General features: G+C 39.6%; 1 protein-coding gene across 12 annotated transcripts; it reads left to right on the top strand.

The window, feature by feature from the left end:
- The first annotated feature begins 37 nt into the window (after window positions 1-37).
- Window positions 38-27492, top strand: MATR3 (matrin 3). 12 transcript variants are annotated; one of them, XM_050713547.1, is made up of 15 exons: window positions 38-155; window positions 8543-9615; window positions 14327-14388; window positions 15219-15260; window positions 15595-15698; window positions 16992-17044; window positions 17479-17604; window positions 18236-18361; window positions 18589-18759; window positions 20065-20196; window positions 21152-21195; window positions 21612-22002; window positions 23478-23871; window positions 24469-24590; window positions 26226-27492. In XM_050713547.1, exons 2-15 carry the CDS (start codon window positions 8725-8727, stop codon window positions 26274-26276), a joined length of 2709 nt encoding a protein of 902 aa, XP_050569504.1. In that variant the 5' UTR covers window positions 38-155; window positions 8543-8724; the 3' UTR covers window positions 26277-27492. The 12 variants fall into 12 exon arrangements, with proteins under 12 accessions (XP_050569504.1, XP_050569505.1, XP_050569503.1 ...); XM_050713546.1 differs by lacking the exon at window positions 38-155 and adding an exon at window positions 576-590; XM_035562850.2 differs by lacking the exon at window positions 38-155 and adding an exon at window positions 611-859.
- The last annotated feature ends 432 nt before the right edge of the window (window positions 27493-27924 follow it).

Here is a 27924-nt window from a genome sequence, read left to right as displayed (position 1 = left end):
GTCAGCACAAGGTGGCATTATCGGCTTGGCTGAAAAGGACCGGCGCGTAAACCGCGGTGGGTTTTTTGTGTGGTGTTTTTTTTCCCCCTTTGCCAGAATCTTCTAATGAACCTAATAGGCACCGAGAGCCCATTGTCTCAAACGTTTTGGAGCAGGTAACGTCTCCGTTGCGCCGAGGCCCGGCCGGGGATGGCGGCGGGTGCGCGGCGCCCGGCCTAGGAGCGGCGGGACCATGAGCGCCCGCCCCCCCGCACAGGTAACGGCGCGGCGGGCTCCCAGCGGCGGCGGCCGGCCGCCATTTCGCGCTCGGGGCCCCGCCGGGCGTTCCCCGCTCCCCCTTCCAGTCACGGCGGGGACCGGCGGCGTGTGAGGAGCTTCGTGTGTTCCACCCCCTCCGTCCCTCGGGAGGGCCGCCGAACCCCGCCGGCGGGCCCCATCCGCGCCGCTGAGGAGGCGGAGGGCGGTCTCGAACCCGCGGTCCCTCAGCCGGGAGCGGGGGAGGGGGGGGGGGCGCCAAGCCCCGCCCTGGCGGCAGCGCGCGGACCATGAGGCGGGGACCGGCGGCGCGGCGGCGCTCTCGCGAGAGCACGGTGAGCGGCCTCGACGTCTCGCGAGAGCGGCGCCGGCGGCTCCCCCCTGTCCCCCCTCAGCGCCTCAGACGGCGGCGGGGCGCGGAGCGGAGCGGGGCCGAGGCGAGGGCGGCCGCCGCCGGGCACGTGAGCGGGCGGGCAGCGGGCGGCACGTCCCCTTCCTTCCTTCCTTCCTCCTTCCCTCCCTCCCTCCCTCCCCTCTCCCCTTCTCCCGTCCCTCCCCCGCCGCTGCTGCGACAGCGACCGGGAGGCGCCGCCGCGGCCCTCAGGTAGGAGCGGCGCTGCGCCCGCCCGGCCCGCCGCCATGTTAGGAAGCGGCGGCTGCTGCGCTGAGGGGAGCTGAGGCAGGGGGGAGCCGTTATAACGGCCGGGGGGGGGGGAGCGGGGGGAGGCCGCCGCCCGCAGCGCCCCCGCCCGGTGCCGCGGCTCCGAACAAAGCCCCACGGCCCGGCCCGGCCCGGCCCGGCCCTGCCGGCGGCCTCCCCGCGCTGTGGGGGCGGTTGCTGGGCCTCGGTGCCCCGCAGGAAGCGGCCGCCACCGTGCTGCCCCCGGGGCCGCTTCGGGCTTCCCGGCCGAAGCGCTGAGGGCAGGGAGGGCGGCAGGCTCCTTCTGCTCAGTTTCACTTTCATGGAATTGGGGCTGCGGTTCCCAGCGGTGCTGCGGCGTTTTTGTCCTGCGGCGGATGAGTAACGAGCCGCGTTTATCTGCGTGTGTGGCTCCCGGGGTCAAACTAATGAGCAGTGAAGTGCCTAAAATAAGCAAGAATTGAAAGCAACTTTCTGAGAGCCTCGAGTACTGCTTTGTTTTAATAAACGAAGCGATTATGATGTAGAAAGAAAGCTGAAAAATTCACCTGAAGTCTGTGGCTTTTTTTTAAACGGAGCATACCTTTGGGAAAAAAAATATTTGATGCCGTTTTGAAACAGTTGAATAATCTAGCTTCTTTTTTATTCATCCTTAAATTCTTCAGTTTTTTAAAACTATAGGTGGAGCGGGTGATTCTGACTTCCTAGCGTAAGATAAGTAGGGAGCAACTTTTGTTGAAAGCGTCTTTTAAAACTGCTGCTTTTGTGCCTTGGAAGAGGAGAAGGGAGTGTTTTCTCTTACTTGTTTATAAAGAATTTCCTGTTTTATTTTTCTGAATTTTGGGACATAATAAATGAAAATATATATATATCAAAGCATCTATTTATCAAAATGCAGTGAAGCATATATTATTTTTTCAATGTATTATCCAGAAATTAGTGAACTTTTGTCATGGAATTTTATTCAGAAATACACAAAATGATTCATCAATTAATTATGGGGAATAATTAAATTTGAATGAGGGCACTGGCAGTTGACCCCTGTACAAATGTTTGTTCAGTGTTAACCAAGTATCTGTACTTCTATGCTATGCACTAGTTAAGGAGATGAAATCTGAGTAAGAAATCAAAAAAATTTTGATTGTTAACGATTCTGGTGAGACTTGCAAGGTGATGAGCCTTTTATATGCTTGTTTCATTGGAGCTATCTGAAGCTACCATCTTTCCAAAGCTTCAGTTTCTGGTGTTTGCCTGTATTTGGACATGAAATACATCCCAACACTAAAGGCTGGGGCAGAAAACAAAGAGAAATTCCTAACCAGATCCTTAGAATGTGAATATCCATGTTCCTAAAGACAAAAGCTAAAAACAAAATGAAGAGGAGGAAAAACCAATCAGTCTGAAACACTAAACTAAGAATCTGTGGTATTACAATCCATGTAACTAAAATATGATCCATATCTAAACTACGATTGCCTGGCTTGTTCAGGACTGCCAAAAGCTCATTAACTCAGTGGAAGGTAAAGAAGTAAATATTTTGTGCTGCCCTTCTCTAACGCACATGCATCTGCTGAGGGTTATGTTGGATGCCAGGATAGTTCGTGGTCTAACACTTGACAGTGCTTGAGGAAGCTGTTGTAAGCAAAAGCTGCAGAGAAATGATTTTCATTCACTTTTTGTTAACTTACGAATATTTGCATAGTGTCCATGCTGCTTGCATTCTTTCTTAGTGCTCTAAGTCAACAAGTCCTAAAAACAAATGCCCCACAGTATTTCTGAGCTAACTTAGTTTGCAAGTGTTTAAAGTACTGTATTGTGTAGCTTTAACTTAAACAGGAGAGGTTTTTTCTTTGGGCACTAAAATAGTCAAACAGGTCCTCTATTCTTCTCTGCAGCTAGAGTACATCTCAATGACCTCATGAACGAGATTTCAGTTGGGAAAGAATGCAAGTTTATCCCAGTTCTAGAAGTGCCTGGAGGCAGACTTGCATTCACTGATTAGTCAGAAGGCTTTTTAATCACTTAACAGATCAAAATGCAATTTAAAAAAAAAAAAAGTACAATTGGTTCTTTATAATTGGTTCTTTATTGGAATGATGCACTCACTCCCTGGTTTGGTCTGCATTTGGATCATTTTGTGTGTGGCCTATTTACTTTTAAAATATAATTATAGTATGTTCTGTGCTTTTGTAAAAGTTATGGTGCCTGTAAGAGTATTCATCTCCAAAACTAATGTGAATGAATAGAGATTGTTTCCTCGTTTTGGCAAGTGCTTGAACACATGGTCGTTATTACCAGAGTTTCCAGTCTAAGATCCTAAATCATTCCGCAGTGACTCTTGCTGGCAGATCCCTTTGTTGAACAAAGTCTTAACGGCTTCATGGAGCTTTTCATAGGTGCTGGAACCTGTGTGAATGCATCTTATTGTAGAGCTGGAGCCTGGCGTTAGTCACAGACAGTGGACTTGCAATGGTAGGAGGGAGCGCATGGAAGCCATCGAGGTAATCGTGTGTTTATGGAGCCGTCAGTGCGGATGATGGCATTTGCTCTGTATGCTCCTGGCTGCCTGTCTAAAAATGGACATTTTTTTCCCCTCCTTTACTCTTTCTGTACTGTTCTGGGGTTCTTTGTTTCTATTCTGTTGTTTCTGTAAAGGAGTAAATGCACTCTGCAACTTGAATTGATGAAATTATGTAATGAGCAGTAATAGGAACTCAGCATCTTATTTTTGCAGTGCTCTCTTATGCATTCAAGTGTTGGAAACTGTAAGTTCTTTGAAGATTCTTAACTGTTAAACTAGTTATTTTAATTTCCCATTTACAAATAAGTCTTTTCATATGTAATACTTCTCTGTTCTGAAGCAATCTTCTGTTACAGTAACTTCAGGTCTCAGATTGCCACGTGCTCCTCTGATCAAGCGAGTGAGATGAAGCTGAACGTAATCCTAAGAAATGAAACTCTTTGAGTTGTTCTGCGAGGCCTGTAACAGATTGTCTGATCTGCACAAAAAAGTGCATGCATCCCTGTGCCAGGTGCTGCCTAAGTTTTTGAGGTCATGACCCTTGGAGATCCATTGAACGATGTTTTCTCGCCTGTAAAACAATTATATTAAATAACCACTCTGAATACTGCTATCTGAAATGGGTGATAATTTGCATTTTCTGTACGTAACGCTGCTAGACGATTTGATCTTCCTCCTTAGCCTTCGGAAAAACAGCGGCCTTTTATTGTCCAAGTCAAAGTAATCGCGTAGGCTTGAAATCCAGTACATTCGGTCATTCGGCAGCCAGAAAGCATCTGCTTCCAATTTCCTTGCAAGTTCTTGTTTTCACTACCATTATTTCTCAGAGCAACATGCAGAGCTGTCTGTCTGAATTTGTAACTTTGACTTCCAGATCTCTTCCGTAGATAACCTTTTATGCCACAATGTGTTGGAGACAGTTTTGCCGAGAAGCATATGGATTCTTCCCAAGCAGAATAGATTGTTGCAAAATGAAATGCTGCACTGAGATTAACACCTGAGGGAGGAGGGGAAAAAATTTGTACGTCTTTATCCAAAAAGCAAGGATTGTGGATGAAAAACATTTATATTGAGACTTTTTTTCAAAGGTGTGCAGTCTTCAGAGGTCTTGTTACAAACTGAAGGTGTATTTTTCAGCTTGTAGATTGCTTCATGTCTTTATTGTAACAGTGTACTCAAAGCACATTGAATTTGATGACATCATTTTGGTTTTCAAGTGAAAGTGAAACTGACTAGAAGGGGAAAGTTTTCATTTTTGAGACTTTTCTGTAAATAGCATAAGAATGGGTATAAGATGAGATGCTCTAAGAAACTGAAGAATTAAAACTATAATGTGTATACACATAGTAAAGAAACTGAGTGGTAGAAGGAATAGGAATCTGAACTACTTTCAGCCTGCTGATGTTCCATAAAAGGTGGTAATTTAAGACGACCAATGTGATCAACGTGTCCCAAGAACTTACTGAATTAAACTGTTTTCAGGAACAAACCTAAAATTTACAGGGAACAAGAGTTCTATCAGTTTTATTGATAAGAATTTATAATCAGTTTTCCTTAAAAATTAAAAAGTCCTTCTATAGTGTTTGAAAATCAGCCTTACAGCCTTATTTTGGCCTTTATTTGGCAGCTGTGTATTCTGTAGGATTGAAATTTCTCGCTTTTGTTGTCTGCCTTTACAGAAAACTCTTGTGCTACTTGTAGATATAAAGTGTTTTTTTTCCCATTGTCCACATTTGTCTGGAAATCCAGTAACATTTTGACTTTAAACTTATTTCAAGACAGCTTCATATTGTATATTTTCAAATCTCAGTATGTCCAAATTTCTGACCACTGATCTTAAAAATGTGTATCTAATAGCCTGTCTGTTCCTGACATAGCTGAAATTACCTGAAGAACAATTAGCATGACACTTTCAACTGAGCTAAATCGTATCTGGATCTTTAGATGGCTTTGTTCAGTCGCCCTCATCTTGTTGCTGTGACTCAGTTGATGGCACATTCGCTTAAAAGCCAGCAGACTTTGGTCTGTGAGACTTGTCTCTATCAGATACTGACGTGAAATCTTTCATAAGAGATCAATGCAGGAACCTGACCATGTGGAAGTTAAATGTTCTTTGGTCTGATTTTTAGAGCTCTTTCCCCTCCTTGATTCGTTGTTGTCTTCATCAGACCTTGAAGTATGGGGATGTTGAGAGTACAGCAGTAGGGGTAAGGTGACAGCGATGTGACGAGTAGTGGTTTATCTCAGAAATTTCTAACTCTAAATAACTCAGAAGCGTAGTTTCACTAAGAACACCACTCAGATACCTGATCAGGTGTGGGGCAGCTTTCTGGTTAGCACACCAACTGCAAAGGTCATATTCCATCATCAGCATACACGTGTCTAACTGTTCCCTTCGTGCTTTTTCATACGATTGTCTCTCTGTCTCATTGTTTTTCCTCATTTCCCTGCTTTTATTTTTCTCGTTTGCTTCTTTCTTCTACGTGGGTTTGCAGCAGCAGCATGGCATCGTTGTGTAAGTGTGGGGTCAAGGCATGGCGTGGAATCTGGTTCTCTGCAACCCGGTTCCATGCGAGACTGGGACGTGTTGGGTTTTGTTCCCTGATAATCTCTCCAAAGCAGTGGACGATGAAATGCCAATTGAGAACTGTGACAAGAGGATTAGTGAGCATCTGTTCAAAGAGAAAGGATTATTTTGGAAAGCGGAGAACTTTCCTGATGTAGCGAAAACCTGAATGGTGCGGGTCCTTCCATTAACAGCAGGACACACCGTGCCTTTCCTGACCACGTGGCTCTCTGCTGAATCACTGCAAGGGTCTGGCTCCTAAAGCTCCCTGGAACATCTGGCCGCGTGTAGCTGCCGTTAAGTTCCGTTTCGAGCCAGTCTGTAAGTGTGTGAAAGAGCTAGGAGGAAACTGGTGCGTGAAAATGGAGGGAGTGAGGAATAACTTGGAAAATGGTTGGAAGAGTATCAAATTGTGTAAGGTAAAGCATGGTACTCAGATGAACGTTTCAGTGTTTTCTCTTTTTTGAACTCGAGCGAGTCTTGATTTTACAGTGTAGTTCTTAAATGCTTTCTGTTTGGTTGTCCTCAGTGTGTTGAGCCTGTCCTGCACATCTCGCTCAGTGTTTGCCTTGCCTGCCCTCTCTGTATTCTTGTTTCATTGCTCTCCTCTGATGCTTTCTGCAGTGCCTGTCGTCTGCCTCAGAGACTTTTAAACTTATTTTCATCCTCATGTTTCTTAATCTCTGACTATTAACCTAAATTACACAATTTAATGTGCTAGCAAGTGACTCCAAATACGCAGATTTTAAAAGCACAGATGAAATACGAGTTTAGATGGGCTGATAACAGAATATACAGAAAATTGTATAAAACAGTTACACAGAATTCTGTCTTTGAAAAAGTGGGTTTTGTATACTCTCTCTCTTGTAGAATCCATTATTTTTCTACATAGGAGCATAGTTTTACAACAGTGCTACCTTCATATGAAATATAAGAAAGAAATTTGAAGTGCTTTACAGCTTTAAAAAAAAAAAAGAGGAGAAACTTTAAGCACTTCTGAAACAGGGCTCTGAATTGAGCAGGCAGCTGGGATGGAGGCACATGCATAACCTTGACCTTTTTTTCTTGTTTCCAGTACAAGAGAAATTGCCTCCTGCACAACTGGTCTCTTCAAGGAAAAGTCCTTGCTTTATTTTGTCCTTTCCATTCCTCCCTAGACGTACCTGTTCTTAGAAGCTGATTTCATTTGGAGCTGTGCAATTTATGCCTGATTCTTTTTCAAGCCATTATGTGTTTTACGTGCAGCGGAGTAGCAGTGCAAAAGCGAAACGGCTCTGCAGAGGTTTGGAAGGGCTTTACTGCACCCGGGACCCAATAGAGCGTATTCCTAGCGGAATGGTTTCATGTGGGTAGAATTGCTCTAAATTTTGTGTATACGTCCCAAAGCTGAAGCAGCATGGGGGAGACATATTACAGGTTATTTCTGCTCTGCACTAATAAAAATAACGTTTTCTGAAATATGTCCATTGCACCAAAAATATACTGTGGATTTTGATGCACTGTGTAGTTAAAAAAAAAAAAAAAAAAAAAAAAAAAGAGTAAGTAAATGGAGTTGAACCAGGTATTTAAGTGCTAGGTGAGGGTTTTTGTGGGCTGCAGGGCAGGTAGCCATCCCCATGAGCTGTAGGATCTTTAACTGCCACATGTGGTCACGGTGTCAGTGCCAGCCTGTGCCAGCCTGAACCACGGAAGCAGTGTGCTGGTAAGAGACATGCTGCTGCCGCCTGGCAGCGCTGGCTGCGGCGTGGTGCCATCTACTGACCTCCCAGGGGTCTCTTTCGGCAGGAGCAGGGTTTCCTTGGGCCTCCCAGCCCAGAGCTGAGCCTGACCTTGTGTAGCTTGAGGTCTGGAGGTCCAGGCTAGTGTCACAGCTGCAGTGTAACAATAAAGAGTCACTTCCTATGTGCTGTTAGCTGTATAACTGCAATTGGAGCAAGAGGTCTTATTTACTTCCTGCAAAATTTAAAACTTGGTTTTCTTGTTCACATCTGTCTTCACGTCGGTAATTTGATTTTTACTGCATAAAGATTGAATATTATGTTTGGTCTTATTTACCAGATCTTACAGCAGAAGCTTGTTGCCCAAACTTCAGTTACTTTTAACTTCCTTTCGTCCTATTCTGTGGTGGTATAGGTTTCATTTTCAAGTATGTATGATATGCCAGAGTCATCTCGGATTCTGTGGACTTAAGGTGTTTTTGTGGTCTTCTCATAGAACACAGTGTAGCAATGTAGGTTATAAACAAAACCGAAAGCAGAGATCAAGGCTTATGTGCTAGTAAACCTTAGATGCTTTCAGACATCCCAAACTTCGGAAACTCACTTGTCTTCAATATGAAAGTAGTTTTTTGTAGAATAGTAGTAGTATGTACAGCAGTGTTTCCTGTATTTTTATCTGAAATGATTTATGTAGGTTCTGGGTACATCTTGAATCTGTTAAGTTATGTAATAAAAGCCTTGTAAGATTGAGCTCTTTAATGTTTTAGATCAACATGATGCATAAGTTTAAAACTGCATCTGTTTAAAGGGATTTATGACTAAAACTGCTTGTTTTTCTACAGAATTGTCTGGTGTTTCTCAGCTTGAAGAAGATCTGCAGTCATTATTGATCCTCTTTCTTGGCGTTACCATTTTTGAAGTGAAGTTTGCCTAGCTTTCTAGTGTGAGCTTTCTTTTCAGCCATCTTAAACCCAACCAAACAAAGAGATTTTGATCCGTAAAGTAGACGAGCTATAGTTCTACAATGTCCAAGTCATTCCAGCAGTCATCTCTAAGTAGGGATTCACAAGGTCATGGGCGTGACCTCTCTGCAGGAATAGGCCTTCTTGCTGCTGCTACCCAGTCTTTAAATATGCCAGCATCTCTTGGAAGGATGAACCAGGGTACTGCACGCCTTGCTAGCTTAATGAATCTTGGAATGAGTTCATCATTGAACCAACAAGGATCTCATAGTGCACTGTCTTCTGGTAGTACCTCTTCCCATAATTTGCAGTCTATATTTAACATTGGAAGTAGAGGTCCGCTCCCTTTGTCTTCTCAGCACCGTGGAGATGCAGACCAGGCCACTAATATTTTGGCCAGCTTTGGTCTGTCTGCTAGAGACTTAGATGAACTGAGTCGCTATCCCGAGGACAAGATTACTCCTGAAAACTTGCCTCAGATCCTTCTACAACTTAAAAGGAGGAGAGCTGAAGAAGGTTATGGTAGAGATGGCAGATCATCCACACGGGAACCACCGTACAGAGTACCTAGGGATGATTGGGAAGAAAAAAGGCATTTTAGAAGAGATAGCTTTGATGATCGTGGTCCTAGTCTCAACCCAGTGGTTGACTACGACCATGGAAGTCGTTCTCAAGAATCTGGTTATTATGACAGAATGGATTATGAAGATGACAGATTAAGAGATGGAGAAAGGTGTAGGGACGAATCTTTTTATGGTGAGACTTCGCATAACTATCATAAATTTGACAGTGAGTATGACAGAATGGGTCGTGGTCCTGGTCCTGAGAGATCTCTCTTTGAGAAAAAGAGAGGTGCTCCTCCAAATAGCAATATTGAAGACTTCCATGGATTCTTACCGAAGGGTTATCCCCATCTGTGCTCTATATGTGATATGCCAGTTCATTCTAATAAGGTGAGTTACGCACCAGATGCTTCTATTTTCCTTTACGTTGTAGTATCTGTTCTGTTTTTACCTATTTCTTTAATTATTTCTATAGCCTGGTTGCTTTTGAAATGATCTGAAAGTTGGTTTGAGAGTGAAAAAGGCACTTGGTTTATTTATAAGGTAATTGTTAACAAACATTGTAAACCAGGGCTTTACATTAATGTATTTTGTTTGCCCAGATTGCTTAACTTCCAGTCAAACAGCTATCATCTACTGGGTATCTTATTTGTATTTTACATCTACATGTTCTCTTAACCACAAACGTCTGGCATTTAAGCAGTTTTTTGGTGGGTTTTTATTTTTTGTTGGTTTGGGGTTTTTTGCAGTGTATCTACTGTGCCATTCAGGAAGCCAGTTTCAGCTCTCCTCCACATCTGTCTTGATTGCTGGTTTATACGTAGTTAAGATGCATTCTTGCACAGTTCTGCTTTTTCCCTGTCCAAAGGGAAAGAGTTAATGTAGAGCCCTGGAACTTATTTGCAAAAGTAAAAATCACGTTTTAGATTAGCTCATTCTTGCCTTTTTAATTTCACTTTAACACTCTATCTCATACTATGGCTGAAATTTGTCGTCATTTTTCTCCTTTTTCACAACTCTCTTAGACACTTCAAACTCACTTTTTATTGTCACATGTTGCATCTATCCCTGTAGACTCTCCGAGCAATCAGTCTGCCGCTGCAGTATCCTGCTCTGTGTTCCTAGTAGTGTTCTTTACTTGGCTCGCAAGTAGAGTGGATCTTCGAGTGTGTTCAGTTATGCTGAGACCTCCCTCTTAGTTTATTCATAAACAGTTCAGCTCTCTGCAAAGGTGGCAGTGTACTCAAAATGGCCCGTTTATTCAGACGGTATTTTCAGAGCCTTCTCACTTTCAGCTTTTCCAATTTTACTCATCTTGCTGATTTTCAGTATACTTGGCAATTTAATTGGCTAATTGGCTAATACAGTGCCCCTCTTGTCACAATTGGTGACTAATTAGCTTGAAGGCCTTCAATTGAAATTGTAATACATGCTATTCCTGTAAAATTGGTACAATGTGGAATTGCTGTTACTAACCATTTCTTTACAGTTACCTTCCAAAAAGTGCTGCTTCTATACATCTAATCTTTTGAAACATGAGAATTATTCTGTCCCTACAAGGAGATGATCAAGACATTTTAGAGCACATGCTGTACTAGTCCAACTGATCTGACACTTTATTGTGAACTCGTGTTGCTTTAATTATTTTATGAAAAACAGTCACAGCAATCCAGGTTTCTTGTCCTGTATTTGACATTCATTTTTGAAAAAGGTTTAAGTATTAACAATTTAATGCCACACTCAGTTTTGTAAAAAGAAGTTCACTTGGTTAGATTGAAAACAAACTTCTGAGGCCCTTGAAGATGGCAACCAGTACTCCTGTAAGTAGGGTTCTTTTTAGCACTTTGTTTTAAAGCCTCGTTGTTCTTCATGTGCTTTGGTATAAAGATCTGTTTAAAGGATATCCAACCTGAAATATCTTTCCAAGTATGAGAAATACCAAATTCTTTTCACAGTGTAACTTAAGTGACTGACTCCTGCTGTAACACATGAACCCATCTTTTTTAGCGACATGCTTTGACTTAAACTGCTGAGAACACCATAAAATATTTGAGATTGGATCTTCTGTGTCTTATGACCCAAGTTTGGGTTTTGTTTCTATTTCAGAAATCATGTCACGGCAACAGTTGTTCTTTCTCTCCTTTTTTCCTCCGCTTTGCATACCTAACAGTTACAGAATTTGCTATTTTGTATCTCTCACAAAATTCAATTAAGTAGAACTGAACTTGTGAAGTAATCGGATTTGAACCAAAATGTATGGAAAGCAGAAAGGGAATGCTATTCTTAGCTGGGACAATGTAAACTTATTTCTACGGTATCAAAATCTCATTTTCCCCATCCCCTAATAAATACTATATAATATTAAAACAAACAAAAAAAAGGTATGATAAAGCAGTGTATCTTTTAAGCCCAAGGAGGGAGGTAAACACCCTAAGTGTAGCTTAGCCTGGCAGGCTAGTCCTGTTTTTTTCTTTTATTTGTGATGTTCTTAATTGCTTTAATTTGAAGTGTATGTATTTGTGATCCAGTTTGTTTTGTGTCTAATTTTGAAGTAAATTTTGCCCCTTTTTTTTCAGGCGTTTTGTCAATCTTGACTGCTTGGTCAAGGAATGAGGTGTTAAATGCATAGGGATTGTTCTCCCTGCCAAAGAAAAAGGCTGATGCAACACGAGCAGATGAATTTAGAGGTTAAATGCTTGAAACTGTGATATACTCAAAGGGAAAACATGGCCGTGTCCCTAATAATGGAATACCTAAAATTAGGTGCTTAAGTTTGGCCTAATTTTCTAAAGAACAGCATGTCCTCATGCTTGCATCAGTTGAAGCAGAAGTAATCTGTGTTTTAATAAACTTGATTCAGAATTTCTTTAGCTTAACTTTGGGCATTCATGTTAATTAGCGTCTAAATATCTAGGGCCCTGAAATGAGTGGCACTTCAGACTGGGTGTAGGAAGGGAGTGAAGGGATGTTGAGGTTAAGAACCCTATTTAATAAAGGGGTAATAATGTAGATGAGCTAGTGTTGTTCTGAAAACTTTCCCTGGGGAAAAAAAATCCTGTTTTATACATTAGATCTCCCTTTTTTTGCCAATTTTAAAAAAGCTTTTGAAGGGTAAGAATTAGATTCCCCCCTCAAACTTTGGCTCTAGTTTGCAGATAATTTCAGTTTATAATAATTTGAAAGTACACGTTAAGACAGCTTCAAAGGCGTGTTATATCGAGCAGAATCAGCCGCTGAGGCTTTACAGATTGGGCACCTGAATTTAGAGGGTTTTTTAATGTTTAAATGTTTTCTGTACTATAGCACTAAAACTTGTTACTGAGTTTTAAACTGAAGAACCTTTGGTTTTAGGTATTGAATGTTCCATAGCTAGTGGGGCTTGCTTGTGGGTTTGGGGGGCTTTTTTTTCTGAATTCTAATTGCAAGTATATTTGTTAATTTATAGTTGCAGAGCCTACGTCTTACTGGCTTACAAGAAAAAGTAGTGCTCTCATTTTACATCTTGATTTAAAAAAAAAAGAAAGTTTCATCCTGCTCCATGTTATATTGTGTAGCAAGGAGTAATATTCCAGTGCAGCTTAATGACAGTACTTCATGGGAGACTTGAAATCCATTTTTTTTCTCCTTTGTGGAAAGTGCTAGATAGGCTTTTAGCATATGGAAACAGTGCAGTGAGCCTCGGGGGTGTCTCATTGTAACTAGAGGGATGGCTGCAGTGTGGTGGAAACTTAAAAAATCAGGAAAGATCAGGGGTTAGGAAAAATCATTTGCCAGTACTGAGCAGAACATGAAAGACAAGACATCTAAAACAGTTGGCCAACGCAGTGTGTGTGTTCACTTCTGAAAATACAGATGACAAGAAAAAAACTCCAGTTGTTAAACTGCCCCCAGAAGATCTGTAACTAGTCTCCCCCTCGTTGCTCTCCGTGGACCCAAAGCCAACTCGCCCCATACATCTGCTGCTGATCCCTTGCTTACAGACCAGCAGGGTGGAAATAACATCAGGGGCTCACCGTTGTGTAGCCGTAGGACTGAAGAAGTCTTGTCACTTTGTAGGAATATCACGATGTGGTGGTCAGGCACCCTGTACTTAAATCAAGGAAGAGTCCCCATGCTTTCTCTCATCTTGAAATAAATAGCTGGGAGGTGAGCTCCCTTCGTAATCAAAATCAAAATAAAAAAAAAAAGAGTAGAAAGCCTCCTTCCTTACTAGTGCTAAGGCCAGAACCAGAGGGAATTGTACATTTAGCAGACACTGGTAAGCCTCTAGCTAACGTAAAAAATAAGAATAAGAAAAGAGCTCAGGTAGCTTGGAGGGTACAGTTAATGTCCTTTCTCGTTAGTCAAGATGCTGGCTCTTACGTAGTGGCTTCTGTAATTGCACAATGTGTTACCCTTTGTGCTGCTCACCGCCCCAACTCCTGCTCTAGACATGATGGATAGTTCCATTATGAACTTCACTCTCACACTGAGGTAATTTGGTTTAATTCCATTTTTCCTCCCTTGTACCATCTTTATTAGGTCCCCTGTTTGTCTTGATTATTCCCCTCAAATGCTCGTATATTTTTATATTTCACATATGTAGTTATAGTTTGTCCTAGCTATGTACTTTTGTTCCTTTTAGTCTTTCCTTTCTGAATTCCTTGCAGTTTCTCGACTCCTTAATGGTTTTAAAAACTTCAGTGTTTAGTTTGCATTAATCTTTGAAAGTCCGAGGAATAAAGCAGAGAGAGTAGAGGAAATTCTAAAATTACTGGGAAAAAAATGTCTCAGCATCCAGTTCTGAAGGTTGAAATTGCAGTGCTACACACGTATACTGTAGCAGTTACCCTCCTGCAAGCTTTGCATGCTGAGGCAGGATCAAGCCCACAGATTGCAAGGCATTTTTCATCAGGCACCTTTTCACCCAGGCTAGAATTTAAGAGGTGGGTCCAGTTTCAATGTGACTTCAAAGCGCACACAAAAAAATATTTTGCTGTCTATTTATGTATCTTAGATGCTTCAGTTTAGAAGAGAAGATACTGCAGTACACAACATTATTTTTGTTAAAAATGGCTTTCCATATATGGCTTTTAATTTTTAACTATTTACTTTGCTGCAGGAGTGGAACCATCATATCAATGGAGCGACTCACAGCCGACGTTGTCAGCTGCTTCTTGAAATGTATGAGTTTGAAGTACATTCTTGTGGCGTGAGGGCGTGTATAAGTAAACAACTGTCAACTGTGGTGCACAAAGCAGGTTTAGAAAACATGCTGTGCGTTGCAGGGAATAAAGAGCTACTTAAAAGAGCATTTTCAGGGCACGAAGGGATATCGGTTTGTAAATTTTGAATCCTCCTGATTTATATGTAATGTTTTTGAGTTATCCTAAGAGTCTAATCATAGAATCATCAAGGTTGAAAGAGACCTTTGGGCTCACCAGGCCCAGCCACCCCCGACCGACCGCGTGCCCCCACTAAGCCGTGTCCCCAAGCACAACATCCACACGTCCCTGACACACCTCTGGGGTGGGGACCCCACCAGTGCCCTGGGCAGCCTGTCCCAGCGCTCGGCCACCCTCTGCAGGACCAAATTCTGCCTGAGTGCAACCTGGTGCAACCTGAGGCTATTTCCTTGCATCCAAGCAAGTCACTTGAGAATGTTTTTTTTGTTTGTTTGTTTCTTTCTTTGTTGGTTTTTTTTTTTTTTTTTTGCTAATCAGGTTTATGCCAATGTTCTTTTTTTTTGTAAAGGGAACTCCTTATATGCAAATTAATTTATACATTGACAGCCAGGTTGCAGTTAGTGTAGGAAATTTCTCAGAATGACACTTTTTGTCTTTAAATGCTACTCATGTTTCTGGTAGCAGTACTGTAGTTGGTAATGTTAGCATGTGTTGTTTATGTAACGTGTAAAGGCATTGCTGTTCAATCGATAATTTTGTACCTGTTTTTGTACGGTGAGAGGTGATTGGATTTTTCTTATCTTTGTTCTTTTTTTCTTTCCTTTCAAGATACCCAGAATGGAATCCTGACAGTGATTCAGGACATGGAATGTAAGTAGTAACGAATGATGGACAATAGAAATTGCACTGTTATTCTGCTGGTTTGAACAATACAGTCTTAATCAAAACTGCGCAGTTTTGGTTGCCTTTTCATCTTGATGCTTTGAAGTACCTGTTGCTTTATGTGAAGCTCTTTGTAACACTTGATGTGAAACATCCTACCTTTTTCAAATGCATAACCCTCTGTTTTCTAGTAGCTAGAGAGCAGCAGTACAAGTAGCTGAAGTTGACTTATCCTTGGATACTATGTAGGAATTGGGTGGCTGGAGAATAGAGACTTCACAGATTTTGTTTTAAAATTAAGGTTTTCTTTCCCTTTTTCTAGGGGTGATCCCTTTATGTTGCAGCAATCCACAAACCCTGCACCAGGAATTCTGGGACCCCCACCTCCTCCGTTTCACCTGGGAGGACCTCCTGTTGGGCCAAGAGGTAACATTAACACGTACCCAGAGTGGATGTCCTTCACTTAAACTTCAGCTCATGTGAAGTACTGGACTTCAATCAGTTGCGTTCTGAAGTTTTTTAATGTATCAGGATTTGAGTAAGAGTAGTTAGACACTAAATGGTCCCAGCAGCAACACCAGCTTTTCCATTTGCTATGCTTGGGGTTTTAGTTGTGTTTTTTCTTAACCTACTTTTACCAGACTTAACTTCTTGATTTTTCTTTTTTGTGTTTTTAGTTTGTTACCAGTGTTTTAGAACAAGAAAAAAAAAATGGCTCACTCTCTGAGCAGTGGAACTGAAATACTTTTACTTTTTTCCCCAATATATATACTTTCCTTCCATGCTTTCACCCATCCCCTAATACCAGACACATTATTGCTGTTTTTATCAGATGTTTTATTACAATCAATCAAAACATGTTTTGGGGCTTTACATTTTTTCCTGTGTAGAAGTCTTTTGCACGTCTTCTGTTTAGTTAGTGGATTTTTGTCAAAATTGCAAAAACTGAATGTCATAAGTCTCTCCCTTAATGAATTTGACAGATCTGCAAGCCTTATCTTCACAGGAAGGCAGAATAAAAATCAGTTTTTCACATGAAATTGTTACTTCTTACCTTCTAAATAGTTTGAGTGAATAAAAACCAAAACTAATTAAACGTAGATATCCCGATGGATTACAAGTCTTTTAGACACTTTAAAGGAATGTTTAAATATAAAAGCATGTATCATTCAATTTCATTAAAAATAACTGATAACTTTTCAAAACATCTCAAACCTGATTTTTTAACCGAGGTATTTAAAGGACTGTTTCTTCCAGGAGTCCCTAGTGAAATGTATATTATGATAGAATTGGTGGTATTTTAGAACCAAAGGATTCTTTTTCTGCAGCTAAAACTTCCATTGTAAGAAGTCTGTTTTCTAGGAGATCTCAGACCTTTTGTGTATGAAGGCATTTCTCTATGACAAATCTTACTCTAAAACAGGAAAGATGTTTTTCATGATGCTTTACTTATTTCCTGGTATTTCAGCTCATTAGTAAATGCAAGTTCTTCTCTAATGTTGAAGCAAAGAGGGTCAGGAAGGACCTCAAGCTGCAAGAGCTCTGAAATGCACAAGATTAACAGCCTTTTTGGACTGTTAATGATTAAATGACTTCTTAAAACTTGGTGTCATTCTGTTTTAGCATTACAAGTGACGTCTGTCTCTTCAGAACTTCTAAAGAGATGTTAATGGCCTTGTGGGTTGAACTAAACTTACTCATTCCTTTCATTTCTTGAAGGAGCTGGAAATGGAAATATGCAAGGACCGAGACACATGCAAAAGGGCAGAGTGGTTAGTATTAAAAGCTTTTCTAAAAATCTTTGAGGAACATAAATCTTCTGTGAATATGCTTTTTGTTTACTTCCGTAAGATGTTCTTCTGAATGAATGTAGTGTCTTTAAAATAGCCAGATATTGAGACTTCTTTGTGTGGGAATATTGAAGCTTTGGAATGAGATCGGGTTTTCATTGTACCAAATGCTCTACAAAATGTGCTAAAACTGTACAGACTATTCAAATGTTACATAACCTCTTGTGAAGAAACTGTGGGGCACGATCATACAAAAAAGAGGCTTTGGCACAGCAGGCATCTTCCTCCATGAGAATCCCTGGATATTCTGTGCCTTTTCTATGTGTCTAGTTTTGATTACTAACGAAGATTTAAAAAAAAAATCTTGAAAGACTTTTTAGGTACATGTTGTGTATGTGTACTTTTGTCTTCAATAGGAAACAAGCAGAGTTGTTCACATCATGGATTTCCAGAGGGGGAAGAACTTGAGATATCAGCTGCTTCAGCTCGTCGAGCCATTTGGAATAATTACAAATCACCTGATTCTAAACAAAATCAATGAGGTAAGATTAGGCCCTTTAGTAGTGCTGCTGGCACTGCTTGGTTTCTTTGATACATGTACTGTCTGACCTGAAATTTTCATAAGAGAACTTGGTTACCAAGCAAGATTACATGCATGTCACCAAGATCACGTGTGAAGGGAAGACTGACTAGTGTGCTTCTTTTCACAAATGCGGTAATACTGCATTTTAAGTTAAATATTGTTAAAATTCCGTCTTGTTGTTCCCAGCTTTCTTAAAAATACACTGTTGGCAAATTCTGTTCTTGTTTTAATATCCTCTGAAGGCTTATTTGGTCTTAGTTTATTCAGATTCTCATATCTTGAAAGGTGGAAAAAGCCACTACGCTGTCAAGGAAGTGAAAAAGCCTGAAGGGAGGGTAGGAAGCAATTGAATGTGCTGATTCCAAATGTAATTGAAATGTGAACATACAGAATAGTTCTGTTTGTGAACCTAAATAGATTATGTGAAATTCATACCAAGCTCTGCAGGTCAGTTAATGTTGTAACCAAAAGGCAATTTTCATCTTTGAAGCAGACATTTTTACGGGAAAGCAAAGAAGAGCTTGAGATTTCAAACAAAAATACTGGTTCCTTGAAGGAATGGTGCTTAATTTGGTTTTGTATGATTTCAGGCATTTATCGAAATGTCGACCACTGAAGATGCCCAAGCAGCAGTAGAATACTATTCGACAACACCAGCGCTGGTTTTTGGTAAACCAGTCAGAGTCCACTTGTCACAGAAGTACAAAAGAATAAAGGTAAAATACTTAGGCTTTTTTCATGTTACCTTATTTTCATCTGGGGCAGTCATTGTTACCAGGCCATTGCATTTAAATTTTTACTCCTCATCTATGTACTTCTCTGCTATTTCAAATTAATCAAGGGACAAAGATGCATATAACCTACTCATTGCTTTAAGTGGTTCAGTATTAAGTACATTTTGTGTAGTATGTACTTAACAAATGCATTCACTCTTAAATTTTAGAAACCCGAGGGCAAACCTGACCAAAAAACCGAGCCACCAAAACCAGAACTTGGTCGTGTGATTCACCTCAGCAATTTACCTCATTCGGGATACTCTGATAACGCAGTACTCAAACTGGCTGAACCATATGGAAAAATTAAGAACTACATACTCATGAGAATGAAGAGTCAGGTAACTGACTGTAGGAACATAAATATGTGTGGATTTAAACTGAGGCTCAACTGTGAGGTAACTGATGCAGTTGTAGACTGCTGCTGCTGTAGCATAGATACAGAAGTTATTAGAGGGCTGTGTAGGTGGTGTTTTGCTGTTTAGCTTACTGTGAAGTGTTACTGTAACATGAACTGTTTTTTTAAAAAAAAAAAAAAAAAGTAAAACCAGGCCCTAGCTGTGAAGCAAGCATATTTCAGGCTTAACTTTTTGTTAGGCACATCTAGGCATTTCGAACTCTTTCTTAAGGTTGAAGAAACAGTACCTATGGGATACTAACAAATATCTTCTAGTGTTAACGCTTCTTTCACTTACCCCATATTTTTCAGTCTTTAAGCAAAAGCAGTACTGCTGTGGCGCTCTCAAAATTTAAAAAAAAGAAGTTTGAAGATGATTTGCACAGTCATGAGTACAGTCAAACACTTCATATACACATGTACTTCTATGCATTCACAAGAATTTTAAGTCTTTAGTTCTAATTTTTTTTTCCACTACACTATTCCAACTTGTTGTTCTTACCTTCATTTAAATAAGAAATGTTTTTTCTTTTTCTTCAGAGATAAATTCCTGAATCCCACAATGCCACACTCATGTTGTGGAATCAAAAATTGCTAGAATCTAATGTATGACCCCTAAGAAGTCCACCATGACCTTATTTCATTGGAGAAACAAAAGAACTTTGCTCAGTTTGATGCAGAAACAGCTTTCTGCAATCTGCTGCTGATGCTCAAACCCACATGTGCAAAGCTTGGTCAGCAAACTTAATGTGTTGTAGGCTTGTTTCCATGGAGGAACATCTCATAAAGCAGGGCTTGTAGGCCAGCATCTGCTGCATTTCTGTTTCAAACTTCTTCCAAAAAAAAAAAAAATACTTTCACAAACCCCTAGATTTCTTTGGTGCCTTGAAACTTGCAGATACTTTAGCACCAAATAAATGAGTTTCATATTCCAGATGCTTTTTTTTGACGCGTATTACACTTTAAGGTGACTTTTTCAGATTACTTAAATACATGACATTTTGTTTCTGAAACTCTAGAGGATTAGATGAAACTCTAGAGGATTAGATTACTGAATTCAAAAAGAAGGAGATGTAGAGCGCTTCGGGAAATACTGAAATGTTTAGCTAGTTTGGAGGGGATGCGTATACCTAGATCTCATCATTTGGTTTCATCTTTTTGAAATGCTGTGTTCTAAGTTAACACTTCCACTGGCAAAGCTATTTGTGTGTTTTGTAGTAGTTTCTGATGTGTATTTTAATCTTTTCAGGCTTTCATTGAGATGGAGACCAGAGAAGATGCTTTAGCTATGGTTGAGCATTGTGCCAACAAAGCACTTTGGTTCCAAGGCAGGTGTGTGAAAGTGGATTTATCTGAAAAATACAAGAAATTGGTGTTAAGGGTAAGTACTGTATTTAGTAACTGTTTTGTAATCGTAATTGAAGGTGTAAAGTAGAAGACAGCTATCACTTATTGAGAATTCAATGGCACTTTTAAAATTATTCATTGTCATATTTTCTGGCAACTTAAATGGTATTTAGTAGGAGTGTGGTGTTATGAGTTGTAGAACAAAGTAAAAGGATTCTCCTTTCAGATTTAAAACATGAAAAAGCAAATTTTAAAGTAATTGTTGTAGATTTTAAGTAAACTTTCTCTGTTTAAACATTCTGTAGTGTGGATTGTTCCTTCTCATCCTCCTCTGTCAAATGAACTGTGATTTAAAATGAGAAGCTGGGTGGAAGACCTATGTGCATTATAAGACTTAGTCAAGCACTCTAATTAGCGACATTTTAAAATAAAGTCTTTTTATTGTGCAATATGGAGAAATCTTGCTACTGCACATGGTCACGCACCAAAAATGAATACTTAGTGGCAAGTGCAAATACTTAACTAGTGCACTGACTTGTATAGTATTAACATGGAAAATAAGTAGAATTTTCTGTTCGGTAACTCTTAAACAAGTAAAATGTAAGTCTTCAGCTTTCTATGTATTCCATTCTAATGGTAGTGAAAAGAGCATAGATTAAGACCAACTTCTTGCCTGCACCATGTTGAATCAGTTCATAAACGAAAGAGCTGTTGTATATGACTTTCTGGAGCAGGCTATCCCATTTTTGTATCAAATAACAGATCATTTTGGTGAAGAAAGACTGGGGATTTCTAGGTTCATGAAGTCCCATCTAACATAATAGCAATTTATTGATTGTTTGCAAGCTGGACGTTGTTTAAGAGTACTTGTGGATTAGAATAATTGGAAGTGCTTGACTAGATTTTACTGTCTGATCTGAATTAATGCTGCAATGCTTCTATAAATAATACTCTACTGTGACTTATGATTATTTTTTTTTTAATTTTAGATTCCAAACAAAGGAGTTGAACTGCTGAAAAAGGATAAAACTAGGTAACTTTCTATTATTAAAACAGAACACTGTTTAAAAGAAACATAAAAATACGTTATACAATGCATAGAAATTGTACAAAAGAAGTCTGGGAAGCTCTGAGATTAACTGTTTCTAATACGGTACCTACCCTTTTCCTTTAATGAAGGAGATTTCACGGCCTCTTCAGGCTCCTCAGGAAATCTGTTCCAGTCCTTAATTATCCTCGCTTTCCTGCGATTTAAACCCACAAGCACTTGTCCTATCTTGTAAGGACAACTTGCAGCAGTCTCTTGAAGACTGGTGTTATGTTTCTCTCAAGCTTCCATTTTCCGAACTAAACACAGAGTTTTCAGGCTTGTCTTGAAAAATATAACCTACCTTTTTTAGTCATTTCTGGGTGCTCTTCACGTTCACAAGCAAGTATTCTTCTTTACAGAAAGAGAACATACTCTCCAGACAGCAAAGATTCTCCAAGTGACAAGAAGTCTAAGACCGATGCTGCTCAGAAACCTGAAAGTGGCAGTGTGGAAGATAAAACAAAAGAGGAGAAACAAGATGATGCTGCTGAGCCATCAGGCGCTAAAAGTAGTGAACAGGCAGACCAAGATGAGCCTAGTTTACTCCTTGAATCTGAAGATGAGCTGCTAGTGGATGAGGAGGAAGCAGCAGCACTGTTGGAAAGTGGCAGCTCAGCGGGAGATGATGCAGATGTTGCCAATTTAACTGATGTGACTACTGAAGAAAAAAAGGAACCAGCTGATGATGTGACCGTGAAAACTGAGGGAAATGTTGTGGCCAATCCAGCAACAAAGAAAAAACTTAAAAAGGTAATCGTATAGCAAGGTACTGGGGTATAGAAAACATGAATTTGAATAGCACACCTCATTGTATTTCAGATATTTTCTGTGGGTCTGTCTTTAAAATGCATGCATGTTGTGCCTGTTTGAAGAGAAACAGGTGTAAAAGCTTCTGTGAAGAAAATGGAAGAACCCATTGGATACAAATTACAAATGAAGTCAGTTAAAAATCAGTGTTTCTGTAGTGACAAAAACCAGTAACTTGTGGGTTTCCACCCAAATCATTTCCTGGGATTCTTTTCTTGCTTTTTTCACTTTTCTCTTTGCTCCTCTCTTGAGTAATATTAAGCAGCCAGGAACTATTAGTCCCTAGCGGACTGGCTGTAGTTACTCTTTGAGCACGGAGCAGAACAGTGATACTGAAAAATATATTTGGGGCTTGAAGCTGTTTTACACTTTACAAAATTACATGTATATCTACTAATTATGTTTAGCCAGAGAGGTAGACATTCTTCTCACCAGATGATCACACACTCTCATGTTTATGTCCTCTTAGCTGCTTTTTTTCCTGTTTAAATCTTATTTGGTTATGTGGAGTAGCCTACAAAAAAGCCAGTATGCAAAGTTGCAGTAACTTCATTGACAGGAATATTTTTTCAAAAAAAAAAAAAGGCATGTTCCTCGCTCTTAATGAGCGCAGTGTGCATGCCTTTAGATTTTGGAGAATCTTTCCATCAGGAAGCTAGTTGCGTGGTGTTGGGGTTAATATTGCCAATGCAAGTGGCAGTGGCTATTTCTTGTTACGTGGATACCTGTCAGGATAAACCATCTCAAAACCCAAACTTGTTTCTTTGAAGAACTATACTTAGAGCACGGATGAAAAGCTAATGCTGTTTCTCTTGCTCTGCTACTCATGATTGCTGTTAAACATGTGAAATACTGATGTCTCCATATCAGCAGGAATGTTGCAAAAAAGCAGATTTCAGACAGATTCGCTGTCTTAATGAAGCTGGATTTTAAGAAACCTTCATGTTTTTTTTAAAGGGGAAGTTCCAAGCTTTCCAGTGGTTGGAAGAGGGCTCTTAGTATTTCTTTTAATGAACTTTCATACTATTAGTGGGCACAGAATTAGTCTGATAAGGTCCAAAATGACGTTCACTTACTTAATTTTTTGAAATCTTCATGTTAGGACTTTCAAAATAAGTATAAACAAAAAGCTACTGAAATTGTCAAGTGGAAGATATGTTGCTAAAAAACAAACCATTATAATATTAAAATATTTATTCCAAAATTGAACACTTGACTCTAGGACAGTGGAGTACATTTAAAAAGAACTTGTTACGTTTCCACATGTCTGAGTAATATTTTGAATGAGTGAGATAGGTGTTGAATAATTTTAGCTTTTTCCGGGAAGTTTGGAGAAGCTGTTTCTCTTCTGAAACCTAAGACAATTTGAGGGAAGCATTTAAGAATAAGCTGACTTAAGGAAAACATTTTCTCAACAGCGATACGTGGGTGGCTTTCCACGGAGCATGGAAGGCTTTGTCACTCTAGATGAGGTTGGTGATGAAGAAGACTCGGATCATCAAAAACTTCGCAAGTCGGGTTTGGCAGTAAAAACTGCTGGCAAAAATGATGATAGTTTGGCAGAAATCAAGGTAGACAAGATTGAGGAGCCAGAGCAGGAAAATGAAACGTTAGAAAATGGTACCAAGACCGAAGAAAATCCAAAGGCTGAAGCTGTTGAAGCTTCTGATACCACAACAGCACAAGATACTGAGAAAAATGCCCACGAAAATACAGACACCCAGGATGAACAGGAAACAAAGAATGTCCAAGAGAAAGCTGCTGTTCCAGATGAATTTAGGATTGGGCCATACCAGCCAAACATTCCTGTTGGTAAGGCTGTTTCCATTTCTCTTCAAATATGTCTCTGTATGTTGCAGTAGCATTTCTCATTTCATTTGACTTTTATTTCTGGCAGTGCATTGCCTTTGAGCCTTTCATTTTAGGGCTTCCCACCCTTCTCTCCTTCTTCGCTCCTTCCCTACCTCTAGTTTTCTCTTTCTGTTTTTTTTCCTTATTTTCATACAGTTCTCCATAACACTTTCCTTAGGCAGAAATTAAATTGGAAGAGGTATATTTTAGCAACACAAATTCAATTAATAGCACAAGTCACGGTAGTGATACTAGTTTAGATTCATACTAAATACTCAAAACTCACAAATTGATCACAGAACGTTGTTAGTTCTTTTGAAGGGACCAATAAAATAGACCCTTAACCTGAAAAGTTGATTTAAAAGAAGTCTGCACATATTTAGTTATTACTGTAGGTCCCTGGCTTGAATAAACTAAACCAACGACTTTTAAAGACAAAGCAGCTTTTAATGTAAAGTGGATTATGGTTTAAGATTTAGTTTGAAATGACATATGACATTAAAAAAAATTGATGTAGAGTAGATCTCTTAGTTTATTTTGTGGTGTTTACTTCTCTAGGTGTGAATTATGTGGTACCCAAAACAGGGTTTTATTGCAAATTGTGTTCCCTGTTCTACACAAATGAAGATGTTGCAAAAAAGACCCATTGCAGCAGCCTTCCTCATTATCAAAAGTTGAAGGTAAGGCAAAAACTTGTTCATTTTAAGTGGCGTGATTCTTTCCTGGGGAATAGATCTGAATGAAACTGGACTGAAGAAAAATAAAATAAAAGCTTCCAGGCAGTGGAAATTGGCTTGTTCTATAACTTCTAACTCAAGGTAGACATCTCCAAAACTTCATCTTTTGAGAATAACAGACAGGATACACATTTTAAAAGATGGGTTCCAGCATTTTTTTAATGAACTCTGATTAAAGAGGGCATTCTGATTGGAGTAGACTGCAGGCTTAGAGTTAGCGGCGCAAAGTAAATACTGGTGACTCAAATCTCTTCCAGTTGTCCCTTGGAGAGTATTTTTAACCAGTCAACAGAGCTTAAGCTGAATTTACATTTTTTTGTTAAAAATCCGTATTTGCAACTTCTGATTTTGTGAGCATGTTTTGCAGTTTCTAATTGGATTAGGTATCACATGATTGCATGGCATGAATGGTAATGCTGCTGCTGTATTTTTGTGTACTGTGAGCTGCTTTTAAATACCCCTTCCCAGAAAGGGAGATCCTAAACAAAACTCTTAATAATGCACTGTTCGCATCAATTGATTTCATGTCAGTCAATTATTGAGCTGAAATCAAAGTCTGTGGGTTCCACAGAAGGAAGAAGGCAGCATCTCAAATCTGAAAACGTTTGCTTTCTCTCTTGCAATGCTAGGCAACCCTAAAACAAATATAGGGCCCTGTATTTGAAAGACAGGTGGCAAAAATAAATGTCACAAAGCAAACAACATTATCAAGAAGTAGATCAGAAAATCAACTACCATGCAGAATCCTGTAGTAAGAAAAACTCACTTCATCCATCACCCATAGCTTTTTTCTTTTTTTTTTTTCCATTGAGGTACCTGATTTGGGGACTTTTAAGACTTGCTGTATAAGGGGAAGTGGGGCAAATAATCCAGGGAGTTGTTAACAATTTATTAACTTTATTATTTAAATGAAACGTAATCTGATTTGCTTTTTCCGTGGTACAAATGACTAATGAATGGGCTGCTCTTGAGTGACTTGTAATGCTGGTGTGGTTTTAGAATTGGGGAGGAAAGGGGAAAATGCATTTTTTGTTTCAGTGGCAAGGCACTTCTCTAGCTGGGATTCTTATTCACTTTGAGAGTGATAAGAGTAAATAATTAGATGAATTGATATCGCTACCAAATACTGAAGTTATACCAAATTCCTCAAATTTTCAAAGCAACCCTGCTCTAGGGAAGGGAGATGTTTTGTCCCTGGCACTGCAGATAGCTAATTCCAACCAGGTAAGTAGCACAACCACTGTTGTGAGTCCATGATGAAGTGGAAAGTAATTCTCTTAGCTAGCCAGCCTGTTAGGAAGACACTAATGGCAGGACCACGTAAAAGCTTGCAGAGGCTGCCATTTGGATGTTTGCTGTTGGTGAGCTGTGTGCTCAGTATTTTAATGATAATGTAACACTTGAAGGATCTGCTTCCTTTCAGCATGTGGAGAAGTGCCAGTCTTGTTTGTTGTGACCTCTGCAGTTGACATTCATAAATTTTACAAAGTGAAAATTGGGTTTATCTTTATGGTCTTGATGTCGGGACCGCAAGAAACTCTTAAATATATCCAAAATATGGTTGATTTCTTTTAACAGAAAATTCTGGATAAAATGGCAGAAGACCACAGGCAAAAGAAAGAAGCATAAAAGGAAGGATGGATGTAAGGAAAACAGTGGCTTTGTTTTTAATGTTAATCTTTTTTAAAAGCAGTACAAGTAGTAGATGGAAATACTGTATTCTTTTTTGTTTTAGTGAAATACAGTAGGCATTATAGGTCTGTTCATGTGTTAAATGTTGTAGCAAAAAGCATAAGCAGTTAAGTTAATGACAAAAAATTGTTCTTAATGTGGGAATGGCAACAAGTTTTCGTTTTGGCACTTCGAGCTATTAAAGACAAAATATTGCATCCTTGTGGAAAGCTCATCTATGGCGAGAAAATTTCCTTTAAGTGAAATTCACTACTTTCAAGCTTCAAAAATTTGTCTTTCCATTCTCAATAAAAAATAAAAAGTAACACTGTATTTTTTTTCATCTAGAACATTCCATATTTCAGTCTGAGCCTAGCAGATACTTAATTTGGAGTGTAAGGCTGTCATTGCATTTCACTTTTGAAAAGTCTTTAAATGTAAGTTGCATTTTTAAATGTTGAATTGCAGTTTCTTTTAATGTCATTGCTGTTATATAGCAAATAGGAAAATTAGTGATTAGTCAGCTTTACAACTTCGTGATTTTTTTTCTAAGCTCTTGATAGACTTTCCTATTCGGCTATACCTTGTATTTTTAGTGGAAAAGTAAATGCCCATTCTCCTCTGACCAGTATTATTTCCTTGAGCTCTTCCTGCTTTTACTTGAATCTTGTAGCTGTCGTACACTTCTGGTATAATCAAAAGCAGCATTTGAGTCCTGAAATGTAAAAAGGTATCTTTATATTCTTCACATGTAATTTTTTCATACCTGCATTTTAAAACTGTTTTTGTTAATCTGGTTTCGTCAAGGATCTTTAGAACTGTGCTCTTAATGTACCTGCACATGTGATATGTGAACAGGAATTTGCATGTGTAACCTGTGTTTATCTGTAGTTTTTGTTATTTACTGCTTATTTGTGAATTCAGGTTACTAAAGTGATTTACCAATAAACAAAGCTAGGCAATGGTAATTTGTTATAGATGTTTGGCATGTTAACCAATGTTTACTGAGCTCTTGACTCCCACGTTCATGGTACCACACTGAAACTCTAGCTCTCTTGAAATTTGCATGTTTTAACACCTGTGTTTTTGCAGCTTACTACATAACTTTCCTTTCTCTTTTCTAAAACCTCTTCCATTTCCAAACAAATTAAAATGACTTGTTAAAACACTGGTAGGTATATTCTGACAGTTTCATTTCTTAACTTTTATGGTATTCTCATCACAGCTGAAGTTCAAACCGCTTCAGGTTCGTAGGAATAAAAATGACTAGGGACAGTTTTTTCAACCTGAGAGTCTTGACCAACAGGGATTCTTCAGTGGCTGAGAATGGTATTGAAATGTAGGAGGCTCAACCTTGGTGAAGTTAATTTACTTAAATGCATCTAGCAGACAAAAGATGGTCTATTTTTTGAACGTAAAGTCTTGATAACTTATCTCCTCAGTCTGTTACTTTCTGCTGTTGAACCCTCACAAAAGGGAGGCCATCCTTCCCTTGTGAGAGAATCGAGTAAAACTTTATCTCATATAGTGATGGTAGCGACTTCTCTGGGGACTGAACAGACACTCATGAAATGTGAGTAAGCAGCTAATTTGCATTGGATATACT

The sequence above is a fragment of the Cygnus atratus genome, chromosome 14 (assembly GCF_013377495.2).
Source record: "Cygnus atratus isolate AKBS03 ecotype Queensland, Australia chromosome 14, CAtr_DNAZoo_HiC_assembly, whole genome shotgun sequence".
NCBI classification, from domain to species: domain Eukaryota; kingdom Metazoa; phylum Chordata; class Aves; order Anseriformes; family Anatidae; genus Cygnus; species Cygnus atratus.
Note: the sequence above shows the minus strand (reverse complement) of the source record. Positions and strands in the feature narration are given on the sequence as shown.

Bases quoted from the DNA above. Each gene is read 5' to 3' on its own strand.
- MATR3 (XM_050713547.1), top strand. From the start codon at position 8,725: ATGTCCAAGTCATTCCAGCAGTCATCTCTAAGTAGGGATTCACAAGGT. The intron at 18,362-18,588 runs GTAAAATACTTA...CTTAAATTTTAG, and splicing joins AGAAGTACAAAAGAATAAAG to AAACCCGAGGGCAAACCTGA. The intron at 20,197-21,151 runs GTAAGTACTGTA...TTTTAATTTTAG, and splicing joins ACAAGAAATTGGTGTTAAGG to ATTCCAAACAAAGGAGTTGA.